Source organism: Alosa pseudoharengus, unplaced genomic scaffold (genome assembly GCF_046254945.1).
Source record: "Alosa pseudoharengus isolate Yale_2024_CS ecotype anadromous, Long Island Sound unplaced genomic scaffold, YU_APseudo_1.1 YU_APseudo_1.1_scf_12, whole genome shotgun sequence".
NCBI classification, from domain to species: Eukaryota; Metazoa; Chordata; class Actinopteri; order Clupeiformes; family Clupeidae; genus Alosa; species Alosa pseudoharengus.
Genome location: NW_027468587.1, coordinates 15693892 through 15713809, shown reverse-complemented (window position 1 = coordinate 15713809; position 19918 = coordinate 15693892). Strand labels below are relative to the sequence as shown.

Below are 19918 nucleotides of genomic sequence, written 5' to 3'. Positions count from 1 at the left end.
ATCAAACTGCTGGGGCTTGCCACCTCTTGTCAAATGTGGCAACAGCCCAGGCACTGTTACCCTGGAAATATCCAGACTCATTCAGAAAGTGAATAGAGTCTGGGAACTCTCCATTGGGAAACGTTTTCAGCACTTGCATTGGTGGGCACTAACGTTGAAATCATTGGTCCAGCCTTACCAATCACATTGATCAGAGATTCCTAATGTTACTTCCTACTTTGCCTAAACTTTATAAACTGACAATAAACAGCATCAACAGCCAGGAAACAATTGATGTGGGTCTACCTTTGCTGTAAATAAATGTCTGCATTTTTGTGACGTTTGCAGGTGTTCCTTCTTCTGTTTATCACAATAAGTTTTGGTTTCGTCTGCCCCTCTCGTCGCTGATTGGCCTGACATTTTTCTTGTCTGAGGGAAACAGTTATGAACTATGGTGTTCCAGACTAGATCTCCCTGAAAGAAGATCTAGATGTGCGGGGCCAGGCACTGTAGCTACACTGGTACAATAGCCCTCACTCACTGTAGGTTACAGTAAGTGTTGAGCTGAATATACAGCCAAATTAACTTTATAAATGTAAAATTCCTGTGATTGATGATATGGTCACTTTAATTTTGTGGTAGGTGAATCTTGTAGTGGCATGTTCACAGCAATTTGTCAAGCTCTCTGTGGTACAGACAGATATGGCAACATTAGTTTATTGACAACACCATAAGATGAGCTGATGTAATTATGATATGGGATACTCCTGAACAAATGCATAACCGATTAAACAGTTAACAAAACAAGTAGAAGTTACATTAAATAGATGTTACATCACATTGCAACAGCTAGTAAACTTCAAGATCTCTGTTTATAATGGTTTGTGCTTTGTCCAGCAAGTGGCCTTACCCTATGGCCTATTTCGCAATGAGCTCCCTATGAAAAGGGTGTAGCTGGCTGCTCATACAACATGGCCCAGGCCCCAGGACTCTCTCTCTCTCTCTCTCTCACACACACACTCTCTCTCTCTTTCTCTCTCTTTCCCTTCCTCTCCCTTTCTCTACCTCTCCTCCCACCAGCTGATGGGGCTCGATGAGGAAGTGACACTGCCTGTCTTGTTGAAAGTCAGGCAGCTGTGAAAAATGATCCTAAAAAAAGCCCAGCACGTGTGTCAATCATGAAAAGGGAAGTCGGCCCCATAGAAACAAATGTACTCAAAGGTGGAGGCAAAGATTGTATATGGCAGAGCAAGATAGTTTGTCATAGTTCATGTGGGTGCGAAATGGGGATCGAGTCCTGTCTGTTTAAAGAGGCGTGTCGTTGACATATTGATGAGCGTAGCCTATGTATCAACTGGCCAACAGCAGCAGAATAAATTACAGGCGCACACCTGATATAAGGTTGATTTTCTCCAGACTGGAATGCTGAACAATTCTAAAAATGTACCTGAAATGGTCAGAATGGTTTCAGGATCATGAAAACGTGTCCAAAATTCCCATTCCTAACTCTATAGAACCAAGACCTTAGCATATGTGGTGAAATTCTGAGTTATGGCCATAGGCTTCAATGCCTCTGCACTGCATAAAGGGGGATTTTGACCCCCCACCTTGTGCGATCCGGATTCCCGGAAGTGGCTCCTGATGAAAATATCTTGCTCCGCCATATACAATCCTGGGTGGAGGGGGACGATGTGGAATTCTTAGTCCAGGTGTTGCGAATCACAACGGAACAGACCCTGGTGGAGGTTGTTTTGGGGTAGGCAGGGCCTATACACGCCCTTATGCTCAGCTAAATGCTGCCTCATGCCTGGATCACTTCTCTTCCTCCTCTTCTTCTACCTCTTCTCACATCAGCCTCCGTAGTTTGACGCCACCCCGCTGATTGTGCTTAAAACTCATAGAATTTGGCCCCAGCCGTGGCGCAACTGACTGGGGCACCTGCACCGTACGCCGGCGACCCGGGTTCGATTCCCGCCCCGTGGTCCTTTCCGGATCCTACCCCGACTCTCTCTCCCACTCACTTCCTGTCATTCTCTACTATCCTGTCAATTAAAGGCATAAAAGGCCAAAAAAAAAAAAAACTCATAGAACTTGTAGAATATAGAAATTTGGTAGAATGTCCAGGTTAGGTGTATATATCCCTATATTGCCTATGTTGGATACTCTTAAGTCTATTGGCCAGTTGCACGAGTGGTTCTTGGTGGGCTCGTTTGTTTCCGATGGAGCCAGGTGTGTTTGAACCTGCCGCTATTGTTAATGTAATTAGTGTCTACAAGGACCGGGTTGGTTGTTGCACCTAGTGAATCAGCATGTTACGATATAGAAGGATTTATGCATGTGTTAAAATAGTTATTATTGGGCAAACAAGGTATTCAGTGTCGGAGTAAACATGTAAGGAGCAGAATATAACAGAAACGTTACAATACAGCTAAAGCTCCACCGGAGATAGACGAGACCACCACGGATCCTTTCCTGCAACTGCCCAATTCATTTGATTGGCTTCACACCATCGGCTGTATATCTCCAGTCACTGCTTCAGACATCTCTGTGTGTGCTGCAGTGGAGCTTGTGGAAGCAGTTTCCTTTTTATGATGCCAAAACGCCTGTTGATCCCCCCCCTGACAGATCCACCAGGGGAGGAAGATGCTTCCAAGGGTCACCAGCTGCTCAATGGTGCTGTGGATTGCATATCTTATTTGTTAGCAGTTTTGTCTTGGTGCCCGGTCAGTTTTACGGAGATATGGGCATCAGTGGATCCTCCCTGCCTCTGTAATCATGCTGGATTATGTAGCCTAGTCTGCAATGGTCTATTTCAGAGCACCACAGTCCCTGGAGAGCACTCTAAATACTGAGTGTGGAGGTCGGCATTGGGGCCTAGTGCCTTATTGTTGTCGGTGGTTTCACTGCTGCATGGGTTAGACACCCTCCTGTGTTCTAAATCTAACCTGGCTCAGGCTGAAAATAAACTGCACTACCCCCCTTTCTGTCTCTCCGCCACTGACTGCCCTTTTCTCTCAGTTCTCTTCCCCCACTTCTCCTCTCCTCTACTCTACTCTCCTCTCCTCTCTTTTCCTCTCTCTTTCTCTCAGCACTTCTATTGTATGTGAGTATTATAATTTGCACAGTTTGCAAAGTTTACTGTTGAAACATTGGGGGAGAAATAAAGAATCCCTATCAAGCAGACCAGTGTTCATTTTAGTTTCGTTTTAAGTTCATTAGACCAGCGTGGCTTGCTGCATTACTGTCAGCTTAAACAATCTCCTGTTTAACAGTTTGTTGTCATTGGTTTTAAATAGCCTATTTAGCACTCTCCCATTTCTCCCTGTCCTGGCTGTCTTCTAACCCCTGCACCTTGCCCCACCCAAACACACAGATCCAGTAGCTCTGTGTAAATTGATGGCCACAGTGCCGCAGTCTCTAGGTCTGTCAACCTATCTTTGTTACCAAATTCAGTGTGTGTGTGTGTGTGTGTGTGTGTGTGTGTGTGTGTGTGTGTGTGTGTGTGTGTGTGTGTGTGTGTGTGTGTGTGTGTGTGTGTGTGTGTGTGTGTGTGTGTGTGTGTGTGTGTGTGTGTGTGTGTGTGTGTGTGTGCGCGCGTGCGTGCGTGCAAGCCCCTCTGAGCATTGAGTTCCTCCTCATCAGTCCCATGATAAAGCTGTTATACGTCTTTCTTCTCTTAATAAAAATCTTTTCTAGCTATTTTTAGTTGCAGACAGTTCTCTTGAGTGCACGCTGTTGCCCAAAGAAACATATTTCCTGAGAGGTAACAAAATAGGCCTATCTGCTTTTCATTCTCCTCATCGATCTGTCTCTACTTGAACTCATACTGAGGGTGCAATTTGAAGTCTCATCATCTCTGAGAGGTGTTCTCTGAAAATGGTGCTATGTCTAGGATAGGTCTCAAAGATGACTGTCTCAATTATTTTTCCACTTGTCCGGCAATCTGAAGTAATTGGCTTTTCGAATTGATATAATTTTCCAAAATGTGGGTGTTCTTATCTTTTGTAAAAGAACATTGTGAATTTCTAATGGAGTTTTTGCGGTGCTAGTCTTTCTTTGGCTGAGTGGTGTCCACTGACGGGAGTCAATCAGAAAGAATTACCCGAGCCGAGCTCCTCCCCTCATCACCATCAGAGTGGTCCTCCGCGGGCTTTAAATAGATGGAGATGACTGCTGTTTGAAATAGCTTTTTTCTCCTGAGCTCTGACAGTGAAAGAGACTACCACATGCATGCATGTGATCAAGAGAGAGAATGACAGAGTGAGGGAGGGAGAGATAAATAGATAGATAGATAGATAGATAGATAGATAGATAGATAGATAGATAGATAGATAGATAGATAGCTCGATACAGTGCAACCGGAAAGTATTCAGACCCTTTCAAGTTTTCCACATTTTGTTATGTTTCAGGCTCATCTTACAATGGATTCAGTTATTTTTTCTCTCATCAATCTACACACAATACTCCAACTACAAGGATTAAAGTTCTCCGTCGTAGGACGGATTTCCGTCAATTTGATTTTAGAAATGTCTATTTGAGATCGATGCAGATCCGATGAGAAAAAAAATAGGAGGGGGGGGGGGCTTATCACCTTTTGCTTTTCCTTTTTTAAGGCAACTACAAATATTAGGTAAATGTTTAAAGACCTAATAGTGTTCTTGAGAACTTTCTGTGTCTCAATCAGTGACCGCTCAAGAAGATGGCCTACGTCAGCCATGAGTTTCGCTTTGTTTATGTACACACTTCTCGGGCGTTTGCTTAAAAAAAAGAACACGTATGGAGGACTATAACGGTCTAAAAGTTGGATTATAGTGACACAATCGAGACAACTGATGAGGTTGGCCAATCCGTTTAACTTTTTTGGATATGATATTGTGAGCTCTATGTGCGAATTCGGAGAAGAAGCGGCTGTGTTCTTTTCGTGCATCAATGTAGACAATTTCTTACTATCGCGAACTCTTGTCAGGGGAGGTCATTCATTTTGGGTGTCACCTATGACTAGAACAGATAGCCTGCTATGCCACCCGATGTAGGCTACTATTATTGTTACAGTTTTTAATCAATGCAACTAACATTAGGCTATGTGTAAAGCAACGCAATATAAACCGTAGCCTATCCCGTCTGTAATGACATACAACAATGTTTTTCACAATTTGCGACGGAAGGTTTTGACTGAGCGTGTTAACATAAAATAATAATAATATTGTCATCATCGCGAACTGTCGAGTAAGGGGGTCAGTCGTGTTTGTGACGCACAGACGGCCTTGTAGCCTATTTTGCTTAGGCCTCACTTTTAACGACAGTATTGTGAGTGTATGTTGAAAAAAAATAACCATACAATTAAAATAGTCAACTTAAAACTTTGCTATAAAATATTATTAATTTATAGCACAAAACCATAACCAGTAGGCCTACCAGAACCTCGCATATTAGCGTCATGATTTGTGTGCGTCTATTTGGCAAGGCCACTAGCTGTCATGGATGCGTTGCTAAAGGAAGGCAGGTGTCAAAAGTAAAAAAATAAATGGAGATGGGCAGCTGTTGGAAACGGGGGAGAACTAACAAGCCATCGTGTGTAAAGACATTAAAGTGCCACGGGTTTGATTTTGCGCGGTTCGCTGCAAGAAATTTGTTTATGGATGCAATAGGAAAACGTTTTAGCGTTTTAGCGCCACCAATCAGAAGACCGTACATAAGGTTAACGTTCGTGCACTTCATCTTCCCTACCTGGTGCAACTAGCCACCACGACAGAGTTAGGCTACGTTTATCTATGGCTGACCGTTTTTACATTTAGAAAGTAGGCTACGCATGTTCTTTCATAGCGCAACACGACCGGTCCCTCACCATATCGCAACCTCTTGTCAACCTTATACAATCTGTTGCTGAAGACAAAAGCGCCGTCTCCAGATTGTCGTTATCAAATGCGCAGACCTCCTGCATGAGCACACACAGTATTGCTGCTCATTGGAAAACTGAGTTGTCTGTAAAACTCAAAATTACCATGTTTTCATTAAATGCGGATGAGGCAACAATGGAAATATGAACAATACCTAGAATGTTCTGATTCGTTACTTTGATGAGGAAATGGGAAGTCTTGCAAACTTGATTTTATAGATTTTACTTGGTGTTGAATTGCATATTAACAAGAAAAAAAATCTCCCCTTTAAACACTTTTGGCCTGAAGTAATTAAATAAGAGTGTGTTAAAGCCTTTCTACAATATTGCTGCAGTAGAAAAGAACAGCAATGGCTAATCGGCAATGGTCAGGGATGGTACTAAAATATATTTTTGTTCATCAGGAAAACTCAATCTCAATCAAGAACACTCTCAATTCGCCTTATTCACATGGCCATTGGCGGCTAAAACGAGGCTACAGGGTACACAAACCATAGGATTGTTATGTTCTATGCATTCACCTGTAGGTGGCATTAATTATATAGTAAGTGTACCCTGTAGCCTCGTTTTGGTTTAAACAATGGCCGCCATGTGAATTAGGCGAATACTCCCTTTACTTTGCTGTTTGCATCTTTTTGTACATTAAAAACCAATAGGTCGCGACCGCAAAAGGGGTGCTATCTCTATAGGTAGATATGAACAACGTATGATTTATGGCCTGAAAAAAGTTCAGTCAAACGATTTTTTTTCACTTTAATCCCTGCAACTATCCATAATAAATCAGGTGTTTGGAGTGTAAATTTATAAAAAAATAAAAGTCTGAAATATTCAATTTACATAAGTATTCAGACCCTTTGTTATGACACTTGCAATTGAGCTCTGGTGCATTCTACTTCTATCAAAGGTCTTTGAGATGCTTCTACAACTATATATGTACTTAACTTGATTAGAGTCCACCTGTGCCTAAATTAATTCATTGGCCATTATTATTAGAGGTAGACATCTCTTTATATACGGTCTCACAGTTGATGGTGTATGTCAGAGTGAAAACCAAGCCACAAGGTCAAGATAATTTTCCGTAGTCCTCCGAGATAGGGTTGTGTGAAGACACAGATCTGGGGAAGGATACAAAAACAATTATGCAGCATTGAAAATGCCCAAGAGCATGGTAGCCTCAATCATTCTCAAATGTAAAAGTTTGTAACAACTAACAGTCTTCCTAGATCTGGCTGCTCAGGTACAGTCAGACAGGTAAACAAGGACCCAGTGGTCACTATGAATGAGATTCAGAGTTCCTTTGAGAGGATGAGAGAAGCGTAAAGAAGGACAAACATCAGTGAGAGAGAGAGAGAGAATGGAAGTGTGTTTGTGTGTGTGTGTGTGTGAGTGAGGGAGAGACTGAGAGAATATAAAAGTGAATGAGGGAGAGAATAAGAAAGAGAATGAAATAGTGAGTGAGGGAGAGAGAAAAAGTGAAAGAGTATGAGGGAGGGCAGGAGAACGCTGGCCCAAGCTGAATTAACACATCCGTGTGAAAGAAGACAGACCCAGAGGCCTCTAGGCTGGGGTGTCTATCGACTCAGAGGAGCAGAGAATGATTTTATTGAGAGCTTTTTTTATTGAGGGCTAATGCTGGTTGGGATAGGAGAGACAGACTCTCATCATAGACTTTCCAAAGTCAATGGCTGCCAGGTGGCCTAATGGTTTCATATATCTGAAAGCCTAGGCTACATTTATCGCTGATGCAGGATGCTGCAATGTGGACAGTCCTTCAATACACAGCAGTCCTTCTCATAGATCTCTGTGGTTTCTCATGTCAAGGTCTTTGGCCTATATGACATGCTAAGCCAGTTTAGAATGTAGAGCGCCTGTGTTGAATGTGCCATATGTGGTTAGTGTTTGACATTGAGGCAGGGATTGTGAGCAGTTTCATATTTGTAGTCTTTATGATCTCAAAAGTTTTGGCTACACAGGTCTGTGTAAGTCAAACACTACACAAGTAGGTTGTTGTTCAGGCTTTCACTTTGAGATTATTTTGCACTGATGTGGTAGAAGTCAACTGTATGCAGAGAGCGAGTTGAGAAGGCTGAGACACTCAGACCGTGGTAATCTTTGTTACGCCTGCAGCTACACGGTAAACAAATAATTCATTCATGGCATTGTCTTGAATCAGTTGGCCTATTTTGTTCTTCATTTGTTTGTTGTCCCATTGCCTATTGTGATGAATATTGAATGCTCATCATGTGATTGATGGTATTTGTTCAGGCTTTGTCTGAGTTATCTTTTCTCACTTTATTTGGCGAGTCGTCTGCTTGTTCTTCAGACAAGGGCATGGACGATTCTGCTTTCAACTATCGTGGCATTCATTGTTAGAAAATATTACATACATAGCTGTGTCCTCCTAAATGCATCTGTGTCAAATAAAATTTAGAGATTTCATGAACTGACACGAAAGTGACATAAAAAAAATCTCACACGAAGTCACGGTCCCATAGTTTTTTGTGGTCTGGAAACTCATTAATTTACTCATTCATTCATTGGAATTTGTTTGTGGTCAGTTGTGAAATTTGTTAGTGTCAGTCACTGTATTGAAAAATAGCAGGATCTGCCTTTCAACTGGACTTACATTCCTTGCCACTCTGTTGCTATTGATATTTTATCAGCAGTTCATACAGACCAAGCTGTCTGTGTTATAATGGGAAGCTTTTCCCTCAGGCTTTGCCAGAGGAGTTGGAGTATCCAAGGCCACGTTCAATCTCACGTCATCCAGGGTACGTTCAGCCCACTCTTTGTTATCTCAGAGAGTCTGATGCTGCTGTGTGCTGTGATCATCTCGTCAATGGGCCTCTCTGTTCTGCCCCACTCCTGCCCGTCTGGGTCGCGTTTTCTCTGTGTAAATACGGACGTGTGTGTGGACTGGCATCACATGCCTGGGGTCACAGTGTGGCACTGTATGGAGCCTCAGTGAAAGCATCAGAGTGGCATTGTTGCGGCGCTCCTCCACGGACGTTGGCTCGGATGCTGGAGTACCAGCTGGCTGTTTCCCCCCCACTGACCCAGCCGCCACACCCCAGGGCAGTGCAGGGCTGAATGGGGCTTCTGTTGGTGGAGAAGGCTGGCACTGATAATTGAGATGTGGTCTTCTTCGCACTTTCAGCCACAACAGTCGTATCTGGAGCGTCTCGTCTGAGTGGGTTGGAGTCTAATCACAGCTCTGAGAAGAAGCCTATTTCTGGATGTGGCTGGCCATGCTGCTGCCGGAATTAAGTCGTCTCTGTTTATCTAAAGCCGTAAAAAACCAGACAACTGCAAAAAATTGGAGTTCCATTCATTAAGCCCTGTGGCCTCATGTTAATGACCATGTTTATTACCCTAAAATCAGGGATGAAGTCGAGGCTAAACGCAAGTAACCACAGTTTATCCACCTGAAATTTCAGAAATAGAGTTTATCTACCTCTTATTAGAGTTTACCCACCTGTCAAAAGAGTTTAACATTCAAAAATTACACTGTATTATCCACATTCACAATATATACACTCATCAACACTCTAGGAACCATTTAATACCATTGCTATTGTTATAAACATTAGACAATAACCTCCACCATCATCAAACATGTTCTGAATGCCTTTTTAAAAAATCCGATACCACATTGGCATGGCACAGTCCACCTCACCGTGATCACAGAATTCATAGTTTACCCACCTCTTAATTTACCACTGCATCCCTGCCTAAAATTGTTTGTTTTGTCAAAGTCTGCCTGGAATGGTGAGAGTTTTTGACACATGTCTGGGCAGAAATAGTCAACAGTATTACTGGTCTTTACTGGTCTATATTATTAATCAGGAGGAAGCATTCAGAACATCACACTAATCCAAACCACTCGGCACCAACGGAGGCCTTAGTTTTATTAGATATCAAACACAAACTACAGCATGATGAACCCCCCCCCCCCCTCTCTCTCTCTGCTGTGCAAGGTTGGGTGTGTTATGTTTTTTGGTAATTAAACTGTCTGAAAAAGTCTGCCATCTTTAAATAAGATAATATGGCGTGTGTGTGTGTGTGTGTGTTTGGTGTGGAAGAGAGAGATAATAATGATCATTTATGAGACTTGTTTTTAACTGACCTATTTGATTTCACTAGTCTACATTGTTTTCAAAGTAAAAGCTCTTAGAAGTCTCTCCTTTCTCTCTCCTTCTCTTGCTGCTGCTAGTCCCTCTGAGGCCTTTTGGTGACTGCTGAAATATCATGCAGTGTGTGTGTGTGTGTGTGTGTCTGTGGGCTGTTGAGGGGATGGAAGTTGGCGCGGTCTGTAGATGTATATGTCTGCATGGAGTTGATTGTCCCGGGTAAGCGGTGCGCTGCTGTGGGTCCCTGATGATGATGAGGCTCTCTGTGTGTGTGTGTGTGTGTGTGTGTGTGTGTGTGTGTGTGTGTGTGTGTGTGTGTGTGTGTGTGTGTGTGTGTGTGTGTGTGTGTGTGTGTGTGTGTGTGTGTGTGTGTGTGTGTGTGTGTGTGTGTGTGTGTGTGTGTGTGTGTGTGTGTGTGTGTGTGTGTGTGTGTGTGTGTGTGTGTGTGCGTGCGGGCAGCTGGGCTGGTGAGCTCTTATCTGTCAGTCACACCTGGGCCGCCAATGGAGCGCTGTGCTGTGTTGCTCAGCTCACAGACAGAGAGCCACTGCTGCAGTTAGGCAGTGTGTTAAGCTGCACTTAGCCCACACACACTCTCTGTCTCTCTCTTTCTCTCTCTCATACTCTCACTGTCTCTCTCTCTTTCTTTCTCTCTCTCATACTCACACACACTCACACTTTCTGTCTCTTTCTCTTTCTCATACTCATACACTCTCTGTCTCTCTTTCTCTCTCTCATACTCACATACTTTCTCGCTAATTCTATCTCAGTCCCATACACCTGAGATGTTCATTAGCATGTCCTGTATGTAGCATGTAGCTGTCCTCCATTACACTAGGTCTGTATAAGTGTTTATGATTGTGCTCTTGAATGACTTAAAACCTAGCGCGGGTAACGCCAAACCCCATCTCATTGAGATGGGGTCTGGGAACTAGACATTAATTTTCTCGTATTTGAAACGTGGTTTTAAACGCCGTTTATTGAGCGCTACGAATGTCTACCAAATGCGTCTGTACGTAGCTCATAATGGCTTTGGTGTCTCGTCATCGTCTTGCTGCCCCCCCCCTCCGTTCTGTGATTGGTTCCTTCGTTGAGGTGAAAACGAAGTCCATGGAATCCAGGCTGCCTAGCAGCGTGAATAAAATCGTGTGCGTAAGGCAGCATGGGAAAACCCAGTCTACTTAAAACCAGTAAATGAGTTGAGTTATTGCACGTCATTTGCCATTTCACAAGTCTTAGGATGACCGAAGGGTTTCCTGCAGGTGGCCATCTGTTAACAGTGAATCCCCAAGAGCGGCTGCTAACGTTTTGTGGTCAGCCACCTTCCTTTTTCATTTCTCTTTTAAGTAATGAGGGAAAGAAACATTCTGCCACTACGATCATGATGTAATTTCCTGCCTCACCATGGTGACATGTCCTGTTTGTTTGTTGATTGATGCTCTGTAATGACTACAGAGCCTGGGATAAAGATCTAGACCAAAAGACATATAGGGCATCCACTGAACGTTAAAAAAGTGTTGATGTGACAGTTTTGAGGTCGCAGTTTTCAATTTATCTGATGCTGTAGCTAGCTTTGTCATTATGGCCTTTGTGCATGCTCTCCTTTGGTTTGACACCCATATGTTTAGCATTGATTGCAATCACAAAATGCATCAAGCTTTAGATAGAAGCTATTTTGCCAAATAACCAGGCCATGTTGTAAGTCTCTTTCGGGTTTATTTATCCTGATCATTAGGGTTAGTCATAAGTCATAAGTCATGTACTACTCTGGTGGTATTGCCACAGCACACAGATGCTGTATGAATGACTCACATCTCCTTCCTGATAGACGTCCCTCCTGTCTCTACCGTTAGAGTGACGAACACCAGCAGCGACAGCACTGCTGAGACGGTAATAAGCTCGAACACGCACACAGCGTGTGATGCAGCAGAAAGAAATGGCTGCACGCAGTACTAAGGGTGGGGACCATAACCCTCACTAGGCTACAGTGCAACGTGGGTGTCTGCTAACTTCCTGTCCCTGTCACCCGAAGTAGCCCTAGATTTGGTCAGTGACAAGGCTAAAAGGCTCGATCCACAGAGAGTGTCAAATCAGATAAGGCTGTTGCTGCACTGTCTCAGATCTTGTTCAGACCTTGTCTATATCACGAATGGGTGTCAAAACCAAGGCCTGTGAAATGCTTCTGTTAAAATCCTTTACAAAGGACACATTACAAAGGACTTAAATTGTGTACGGGTTAGCTAGGAGGAACATAAAAATCTATGTGAAAGAAGCTCATTGTATGGGCAGGGCACTTAGGCTAGTGTACAAAGTGTTTATGTTGTACTATAGATAAATATGACGTAGTTGTAATAGTGAAATTAACTTTTTGTAGAATTTATGAATTTACAAAATTGGCGCTTGGTTCACTAAATGATCACAGATTGAGCTATTCCCACATAGATGTTCATGTTCCTGTGCTCCTATGTTTACGTTCCTTCTGTCTGATTTGACACTTAATGACCCCACAGCAAGAGGGAGGAGCAGAGCATGATGAAATAGTAAGATGACACAATGTATGCTATTTTTGGTTGTGTCATCTATAAAAGGATTTTACCTGAGTGACCATCTTAAGTTGGTCAAGTTGGCATTTGGTTATTGACAGAGTGAGCTTATGGTTTGCTCTTTGCATATAGTTTTGATTTCACTTCTGAATAGTTAGCCTAACTAGTTCAAGCAGGAAAGCAAATCTCTGCTCAGCTTAGTGTCCCCGACCGCATGGCAGATTCCATAGCCTACCTGTTGACACTTGCTCCCAATCCCAACAGTCTCATATTTCTATAGACGCAAATTCCACACAAGTCAGTTATTTGTTATCTGTTACAGCTGCCTCATTCAGATCCATGGCAGATACTAAAGCTTGGTGTGTGTGTGTGTGTGTGTGTGTGTGTGTGTGTGTGTGTGTGTGTGTGTGTGTGTGATTTGTTTTGCCTCGGATCGCTGAGTGTACATATTCCTCGATATACTGTCAGTAGAATTGTGCAGTCTGCCACATGTTTGTGCTAAACCTTTTCCTTCCATCTTTCTTTTTTTGCTGTGGTCAGTAGGGTTTGCAATGTCAATTTCCCCACTTTAGAAGCGCCCAACCCCCCCACCCCCCCATGCTGCACGGGTGCTGACAGGAAACATGTTGGTTTCGAGCACTTCCTGTTTGTCATCCGACTTCGGAGTTGGGTACTCATCCTTCATTTTCACTCTCTCTTCTTCTCCTCCTCCGCTGGGCGTGTGCTACCAGTGCTCCCCATACAACCACCATCTATACTGCATGGGGGGGGGATTCACGGACACAACCCAGGATAGAGGGATGAAAGAGAAAAAGAAAGAAAGGAAGAGTCTGGTGGGAGGGAGGTGTATGTGTGTGGGTGTGTGGGTGGGGTTGTTGAGAGAAGAGAGAGGCCAGTGGTCACTTCCAGTCATCAGTCGTGCTGGGGTGGAAACAGCAGCCAAAAGGATTGCTGACCATAACAAATCTCAAATCCTCTAACGCAGCTGCATCAAGAGGATTATGTAATAGTTTTTCTCCCTCTTATTTTTTTCTCTCTCTCTCTGTCCGCCTCTGTTTCTTACTGGTATGCACTGACCCACACAATCCTATTTTTATCCACCCCCCCCCCCCCTGCCCCATTGCTCCCCACATATCCCCCCCCCCGCTCCTCCCTGTTGTGCACTTCTGTTTAATCAGACATCGATTTTGTAACGAAGCGCTCTGAAATATGCCCCGGCCTAGCGCGAGGAGGATGTAACTCAGTTAGAGCCTCCCACGGCATGCTGGTTATTAAATGCTGCCATGGAAACGTTCCCTTCCCACAAATCCACCCAGGCCGGGTAGAGATAGCAGAATGGAGTGGAGAGATAGATAGATAGATAGATAGATAGATAGATAGATAGATAGATACTTTATTGATCCCCAAGGGGAAATTCAAGAGGAGAGGGATGGAGAGAGAGAAAGAGGGAAAGGTGGACTGTGGAGAAACAGGGAGAGGAATGCCAAGGCTTCTCATCACTGTGGAGATTCACCCTCAGAAAAGCAATATACTGTAGTTGTCAGACTCAGTCTTATGATGTGTTTACTACACTTGATTCAGGTTTATTCCAATGTGTACAGTAGTGTGTATGATGCAGTGCTGCCTGAATCGTGCGTTCGAGTGTCCGTGCGTGCCTGTGTGCGTTTGGGTTTATGTACGCTCTCGGTGAAACAACTGAAGCCTGCAAGTGCCTATTGACTATTGACCTGTCTTAGAGTGTGCAAAACAAACAAATGCCTTCTTGACTAGATGTTGTATTGTCTTGTCTTAACATGTCCTCTCTCCTTCTTCCTCTTGTCTGTCTGCTTTAAACACATCTTACTCTCACTCTCCCCTCCCCTTCTGCCTCTCTTTTCTCCTTCTCTCTCTTTCTCTCCTTCTCTCTCCTCTCTCTTTCTCTTCTTCTCTCTCCTTCTCTCTCTTCTTCTCTCTCCTTCTCTCTCTTTCTCTTCTTCTCTCCTTCTCTCTCTTTCTCTCTGTTTGGGTGTCATTACCCCTTCTGTATATTTCTGTCTGCCTCTCCCTCCCTCTGTCTGTCTGACTATGTGTCTGTCCCCCCCCCCCCCCACGCACTTGGGGGCAGCCGTGGCCTACTGGTTAGCACTTCGGACCTGTAACCAGAGGGTTGCCGGTTCGAACCCCGACCAGTAGGTGCGGATGAAGTGCCCCTGAGCAAGGCACTTAACCCCTCACTGCTCCCCAAGCGCCGCTGTTGATGCAGGCAGCTCACTGCGCCGGGATTAGTGTGTGCTTCACCTCACTGTGTGTACACTGTGTGCTGTGTGTGTTTCACTAATTCACGGATTGGGATAAATGCAGAGACCAAATTTCCCTCACGGGATCAAAAGAGTATATATACTTATACTTATACTTATACCCCTCTCTCTCTCTCCTTACACACTCTCTGTCTCCCCTCCTCCAGCGGTGGGCAGACAAGGCGGCATGACTGAGGAGAAATGCCCTCAGCTGGTGGACTATTTTGTGGTGGCGGGCCTGGTGGAAGGCTCGACCCCCATGGACGACGATGGAGGTGGACAGCAGAAGGGAGGAGGAGGCCGCTCGGTGGAGCCGGTGATGGACGTGGTGGTGATCGCGCGGGGGCTGGGCGAAGACGTGCCCGAGGGCTTCACCTGCATCGAGAAGACTCAGGGGGGGCACCCGGCCGAGCTGAGCGCCGGCCTCATCAACAACCCCCACATGTTCCTGTGCTACCGCCGCGGCCACGACAAGCCCCCCATCGTGGAGCTGGGGTGAGAGACAGAGAAATATGGGGTGGAGAGAGAGATATGGGGGAGAGAGAGACGAGAGCGAGAGAGAGAGAGAGGAATGGGGGGGGTATGGGAGAGAGAGATATATGGGGGAGAGAGAGATGAGAGAGAGAGATATGGGAGTGAGAGATGAAGAGAGTTATGGGTGATAGAAGGCGGGGAGAGAGAAAGAGTGAAAGAGAGAGACAAGGGAGAGACAGAAGACAGGATTGGGGTGGTAGGTTGAGACCGGGGTTGACAGGTGACTGCCAAAGGAACTTGCTAGCCTGTACAACAGTTACAAAGAAGGAATGTGAAGGTGATGCAAAATTCAAGGACAGCTGGAGAAATACACTATATCTAAAATGTAGAACAGTGCTATGACGCTGTTTGAATCACAGAATTGATAGTACAGCTAATTATTACTATTCAGTAGCTTTACCAGTGCTGGTGACTTAGCTTAGCAGATACCAGCACAGGCCTTTTTAGGTAGAGTCAGCAGAACACAAGCCTTTGGTATACTTCACTTTTGGCCATTTAATTAAGAAGTGTTCGCTTAAATGCATTACAAAGCTGCATCTAAAATGCCTGTTATGTAATGCAGTGCTTAAATAACCTTTAGATTAGCTAATATGGGCATAATAATATGTTTATTTGTTATTCACATGGTCTCAAAATGAATCTTCATGATACAGTGATTTGTGTTTATGCTGTGTGTAGTGGCACAGTGGGTGTTGTTATACAACAGTATTGGGGTTGGTGAGCATGTTCTTTTCCTTAATTATCTGAAGTTAAGTGACCATATATAAAACTGTAGCACAGCGTTTACTTCAGGCTAATAGTAATTAAGATGAACTCTGCCTCAGTAATGTTGGATTTAAGTGGTTTAAAGTTGTGGTCCTTTCTTGATGTCATTTACTGATAATTAACTTTTGCATAGGCTATTTCTTTGGCATGACAACAGCGATGCAGAATCCTATTAACCTTATCGATCAGAAGGTCTATCAATTAGTCGTGTACCACACGCATACGCATACGCACACACACACACAGTCATGCATACGCCATGCAGTTCTATTAAAACTTCAGCCACTCGATTTTAATTATAATGTACAGTGCAGTCATTACATAACCACTCTGACTCAAGCATTAAATTACTCCTGTTACCAATTACGTTATTAACTTGTTTATTAACTGTATGTTGGTATGAGAGTTTGTGTCACAAAACAGCAGCTCAATTTTAATAAACAGATGATTATTTAATAGATGTCATAATCATAATGTACTGCAGGGGTTAGCAGTATTTGTACTATATAGGCTATGCATTTTTTTTATATCCATCTGTTTTCATTTCATGTATTCATTTGACACCTGACCCATGTTCTCTGCAGAGTACTTTATGAGGGAAAGGACCCCTCCAAGTCTGGCTGGGAGGTGATCGACCACACGCCGTACGGTCGCTCTGCCAGCCTGAGCACGGGTAGCCCCACCACTCACCGCACGTTCCTCACGTACCGCCGGGCACCAGACTCGCAGGCCCTGAACACACTGGGCGTCACCGACATCTCGCTGCTCATGCCCAGCAAAGGGGAGGTGGCACCGCACACCTTCTGCAGAGTGGACAAGAATCTGAACACGGGCATGGTGAGTCACTCTCCGCCACCACGGTGGCAGTCTCTCAGCACGTATCTGTCCTCAGAGTTGGGCAGTATGTCTTGCAAGTAGATGGGGATAAGCATTGTAACGTGAAAATAGTCTAAGTTTCGAGGGTATCTGATTTGTTTGTTTTAATAATAGCCACTAATTAGTCAAGCTGTGTGTAGACAATGGTATAATATTTTGTGGTGACTGCATTGTGTGATGGCTAGCTTCTGCCCTGCTCTGTTATTAGTGAATATAGACTATTTTAGCTGTATTGTTCCATTTTCTCTTAAAAATTTATTATTTTGGATATCTTAAGTATCATTTCCTCTGTCACTCATTGTGTTCCTCAAGAGATACAGGCCAAATGTTGAACTGAAACAGAGTTTGGGTACTGGCTAGTGGCTCTCATAGAGATATGGGAAGGTTGGTGTGACCCTTGACCATTTCTGGAAAGAGTCTGGGTGAGGTTTGTAATCTTGTGTGTGGTTTTCTCGACAGTGGGGTCCAGCGTTATACCTGTGTTACAAGAGAGCTGTTGCCAAAGCCAACGCTCTGGTCTATGAAGCAGGTGAGTTCCCCCAGAGAACAATGTGTATCGACAGGGATGTTCAGAGTATGAGTATGAGTATGAACGATGTGTTGTCTTTGATTTATAATAAACACAGATGCTGTCGGATGTAAACATTACAGTAGATCATAGTTTACAGTTAAAGACTTAGGTGGGAAATGGGATTTAGTAATTATGACCGCCGCGCAGCGAAGCGGCGGTCATATAGGTTTAGTCAGATTTGTTTTTTTTGTTTTTTTTTCTCTTTTTTTTCTTTTTCGCATGTCAAAATTTCCGTCAATGATTCCCGGGACACTGAAAGACCGGGGTAGACGAAACTTGGTGGGCATGTAACCCCACATGGATAGCATGGAACCATCGTTTTTCGTTTTGATCTGTAGCCCCCCCGCTGTACTGGACCCCCCGAAAGGAGGGTAGGGCAGACACAGTTTTCTGTGAATATCTTGAGAACCGTAGGGCCTAGGATGACCAATTTTTTTCGTATGTTTGCCTCCAGGGGTCATGTTAACCCATTCCATGTGCACACATGTGCATAAACAGATACACACGCACACACATACATTCACAGTAATCATACGTTGTGCACATGCACAAACACACATACGCAGGCAAACACACAAGCACGCACACACACACACACACACACACACACACACACACACACACACACACCCACACACATAAACATAAACGTGTACACGCACACATGCACACAATTCAAGAATTTCTCAGAATTATGAACAGGCAAGATGGGGGTGGGGTTGTATAAAATGAATTTTACATGTGGAATCTATGAACTAATTATGTTTTGGTACTTGTTGTCTAGCAGATACCAGTGAGAATTGAGTGTGGCTAATGCAATTTAGTGAGACAGTTAGAATCATATAGGCCTTTCAGCGTGATTTATTTTTGTGGAAAAAATGTGCTGGATTGGGCGGCGGTCATATTTTGTACCGCTCTGCGGTACATCTAGTAAATTAGTAATTATTAATCATTAATTAGTTAGTAATTGATTATGTGAAATCTGAAAGTATCCCACACAAGCCTTCATTCACACTACAAAAGACTCAATTTCCATACATCTGACAAAACCATTGGAGCTCATGCTGCCGAGATGATGGACATGTTGTGGATAGAAAGGGAAGTTGCAGGATGGCTACAGATATCCTCTTGTCAGCTGTAATTAATTCCTGTACAATGATAATGATAATCCCAGACCCTTTTACTGTGTGTGTGTGTGTGTGTGTGTGTGTGTGTTGCTGCAGGTCTAATTAACCGATACCCAGAGGAGGACCTGGAATCCTTCCCTCTACCGGACTCGGTGCCGATGTTCTGTTTGCCCATGGGTGTGACTGTAGAGAGCTGGCCCCTCAACACCAAGTACCAGCTCCCGGTCTTCTCCACGTTCGTCCTCACCAGTGCCTCTGGAGACAAGGTGCGTGTGTCCACTGGAAACGCCTGGGCAGCTTTTTGCTGCTGCTAAGAGTGATATTAAGGTCACTTTGTTGGATGACGTGTTTGGTTATTTTCTTATTCTTGCTTAAAGGAGAATCCCAGCCTTTTTTTTTTTACATAAATCTCTGTTTCTCGAGGTCACCGAGTACTGTCGGTACGAAAAAAAACTAGGTGCTACCTAGCTTGAGTTGCTGCAGCTAACAGCTAGAGTAGCCAGGCAGCTACAGCGCTACACTCTTTGTGATTATGCAATTATAAGTTGTTTTGGATTAAAATGCCTTGTATATGAGACATTTGAAATTGCATAAATTGTATGGGGTTTGATAATGCATCCTGCAAAATATTCCTGCAGTACTCCTCAAATACATTTCATTATTGTGAAAATGTAATTTATTTGGGAAGTTGTTGACTTCGTGATATTTTTTTATTTTATCTTAGGTTTCTGATTTCCACATCATTTTTTTAGAAATGTTGCTGACTGCACAACCACTAGCATACTCCATCAGTCATCATTTGCATGTAGATCAGGAGAGCTTGACCCTCTGTGCTGGCTGCAGTTGATCGCTATTGCAAGGATTAAAGTTCTCCGTCGTAGGACGGATTTCCGTCAATTTGATTTTAGAAATGTCTATTTGAGATCGATGCAGATCCGATGAGAAAAAAAATAGGAGGGGGGGGGGGCTTATCACCTTTTGCTTTTCCTTTTTTAAGGCAACTACAAATATTAGGTAAATGTTTAAAGACCTAATAGTGTTCTTGAGAACTTTCTGTGTCTCAATCAGTGACCGCTCAAGAAGATGGCCTACGTCAGCCATGAGTTTCGCTTTGTTTATGTACACACTTCTCGGGCGTTTGCTTAAAAAAAAGAACACGTATGGAGGACTATAACGGTCTAAAAGTTGGATTATAGTGACACAATCGAGACAACTGATGAG

At 43.8% G+C, this 19918-nt stretch overlaps 1 protein-coding gene across 2 annotated transcripts in view; it reads left to right on the top strand.

Moving 5' to 3' along the window:
* Positions 1-19918, top strand: part of dennd4b (DENN/MADD domain containing 4B) — a 44822-nt gene that overhangs the window by 1492 nt on the left and 23412 nt on the right. For both annotated transcript variants that reach the window (XM_076280234.1, XM_076280233.1), the window contains exons 2-5: positions 14992-15319; positions 16708-16960; positions 17459-17528; positions 18794-18963. In XM_076280234.1, the coding sequence (XP_076136349.1) occupies positions 15012-15319; positions 16708-16960; positions 17459-17528; positions 18794-18963 (801 nt within the window). In that variant the 5' untranslated portion in view covers positions 14992-15011. The remainder of the gene's footprint in view (positions 1-14991; positions 15320-16707; positions 16961-17458; positions 17529-18793; positions 18964-19918) is intronic.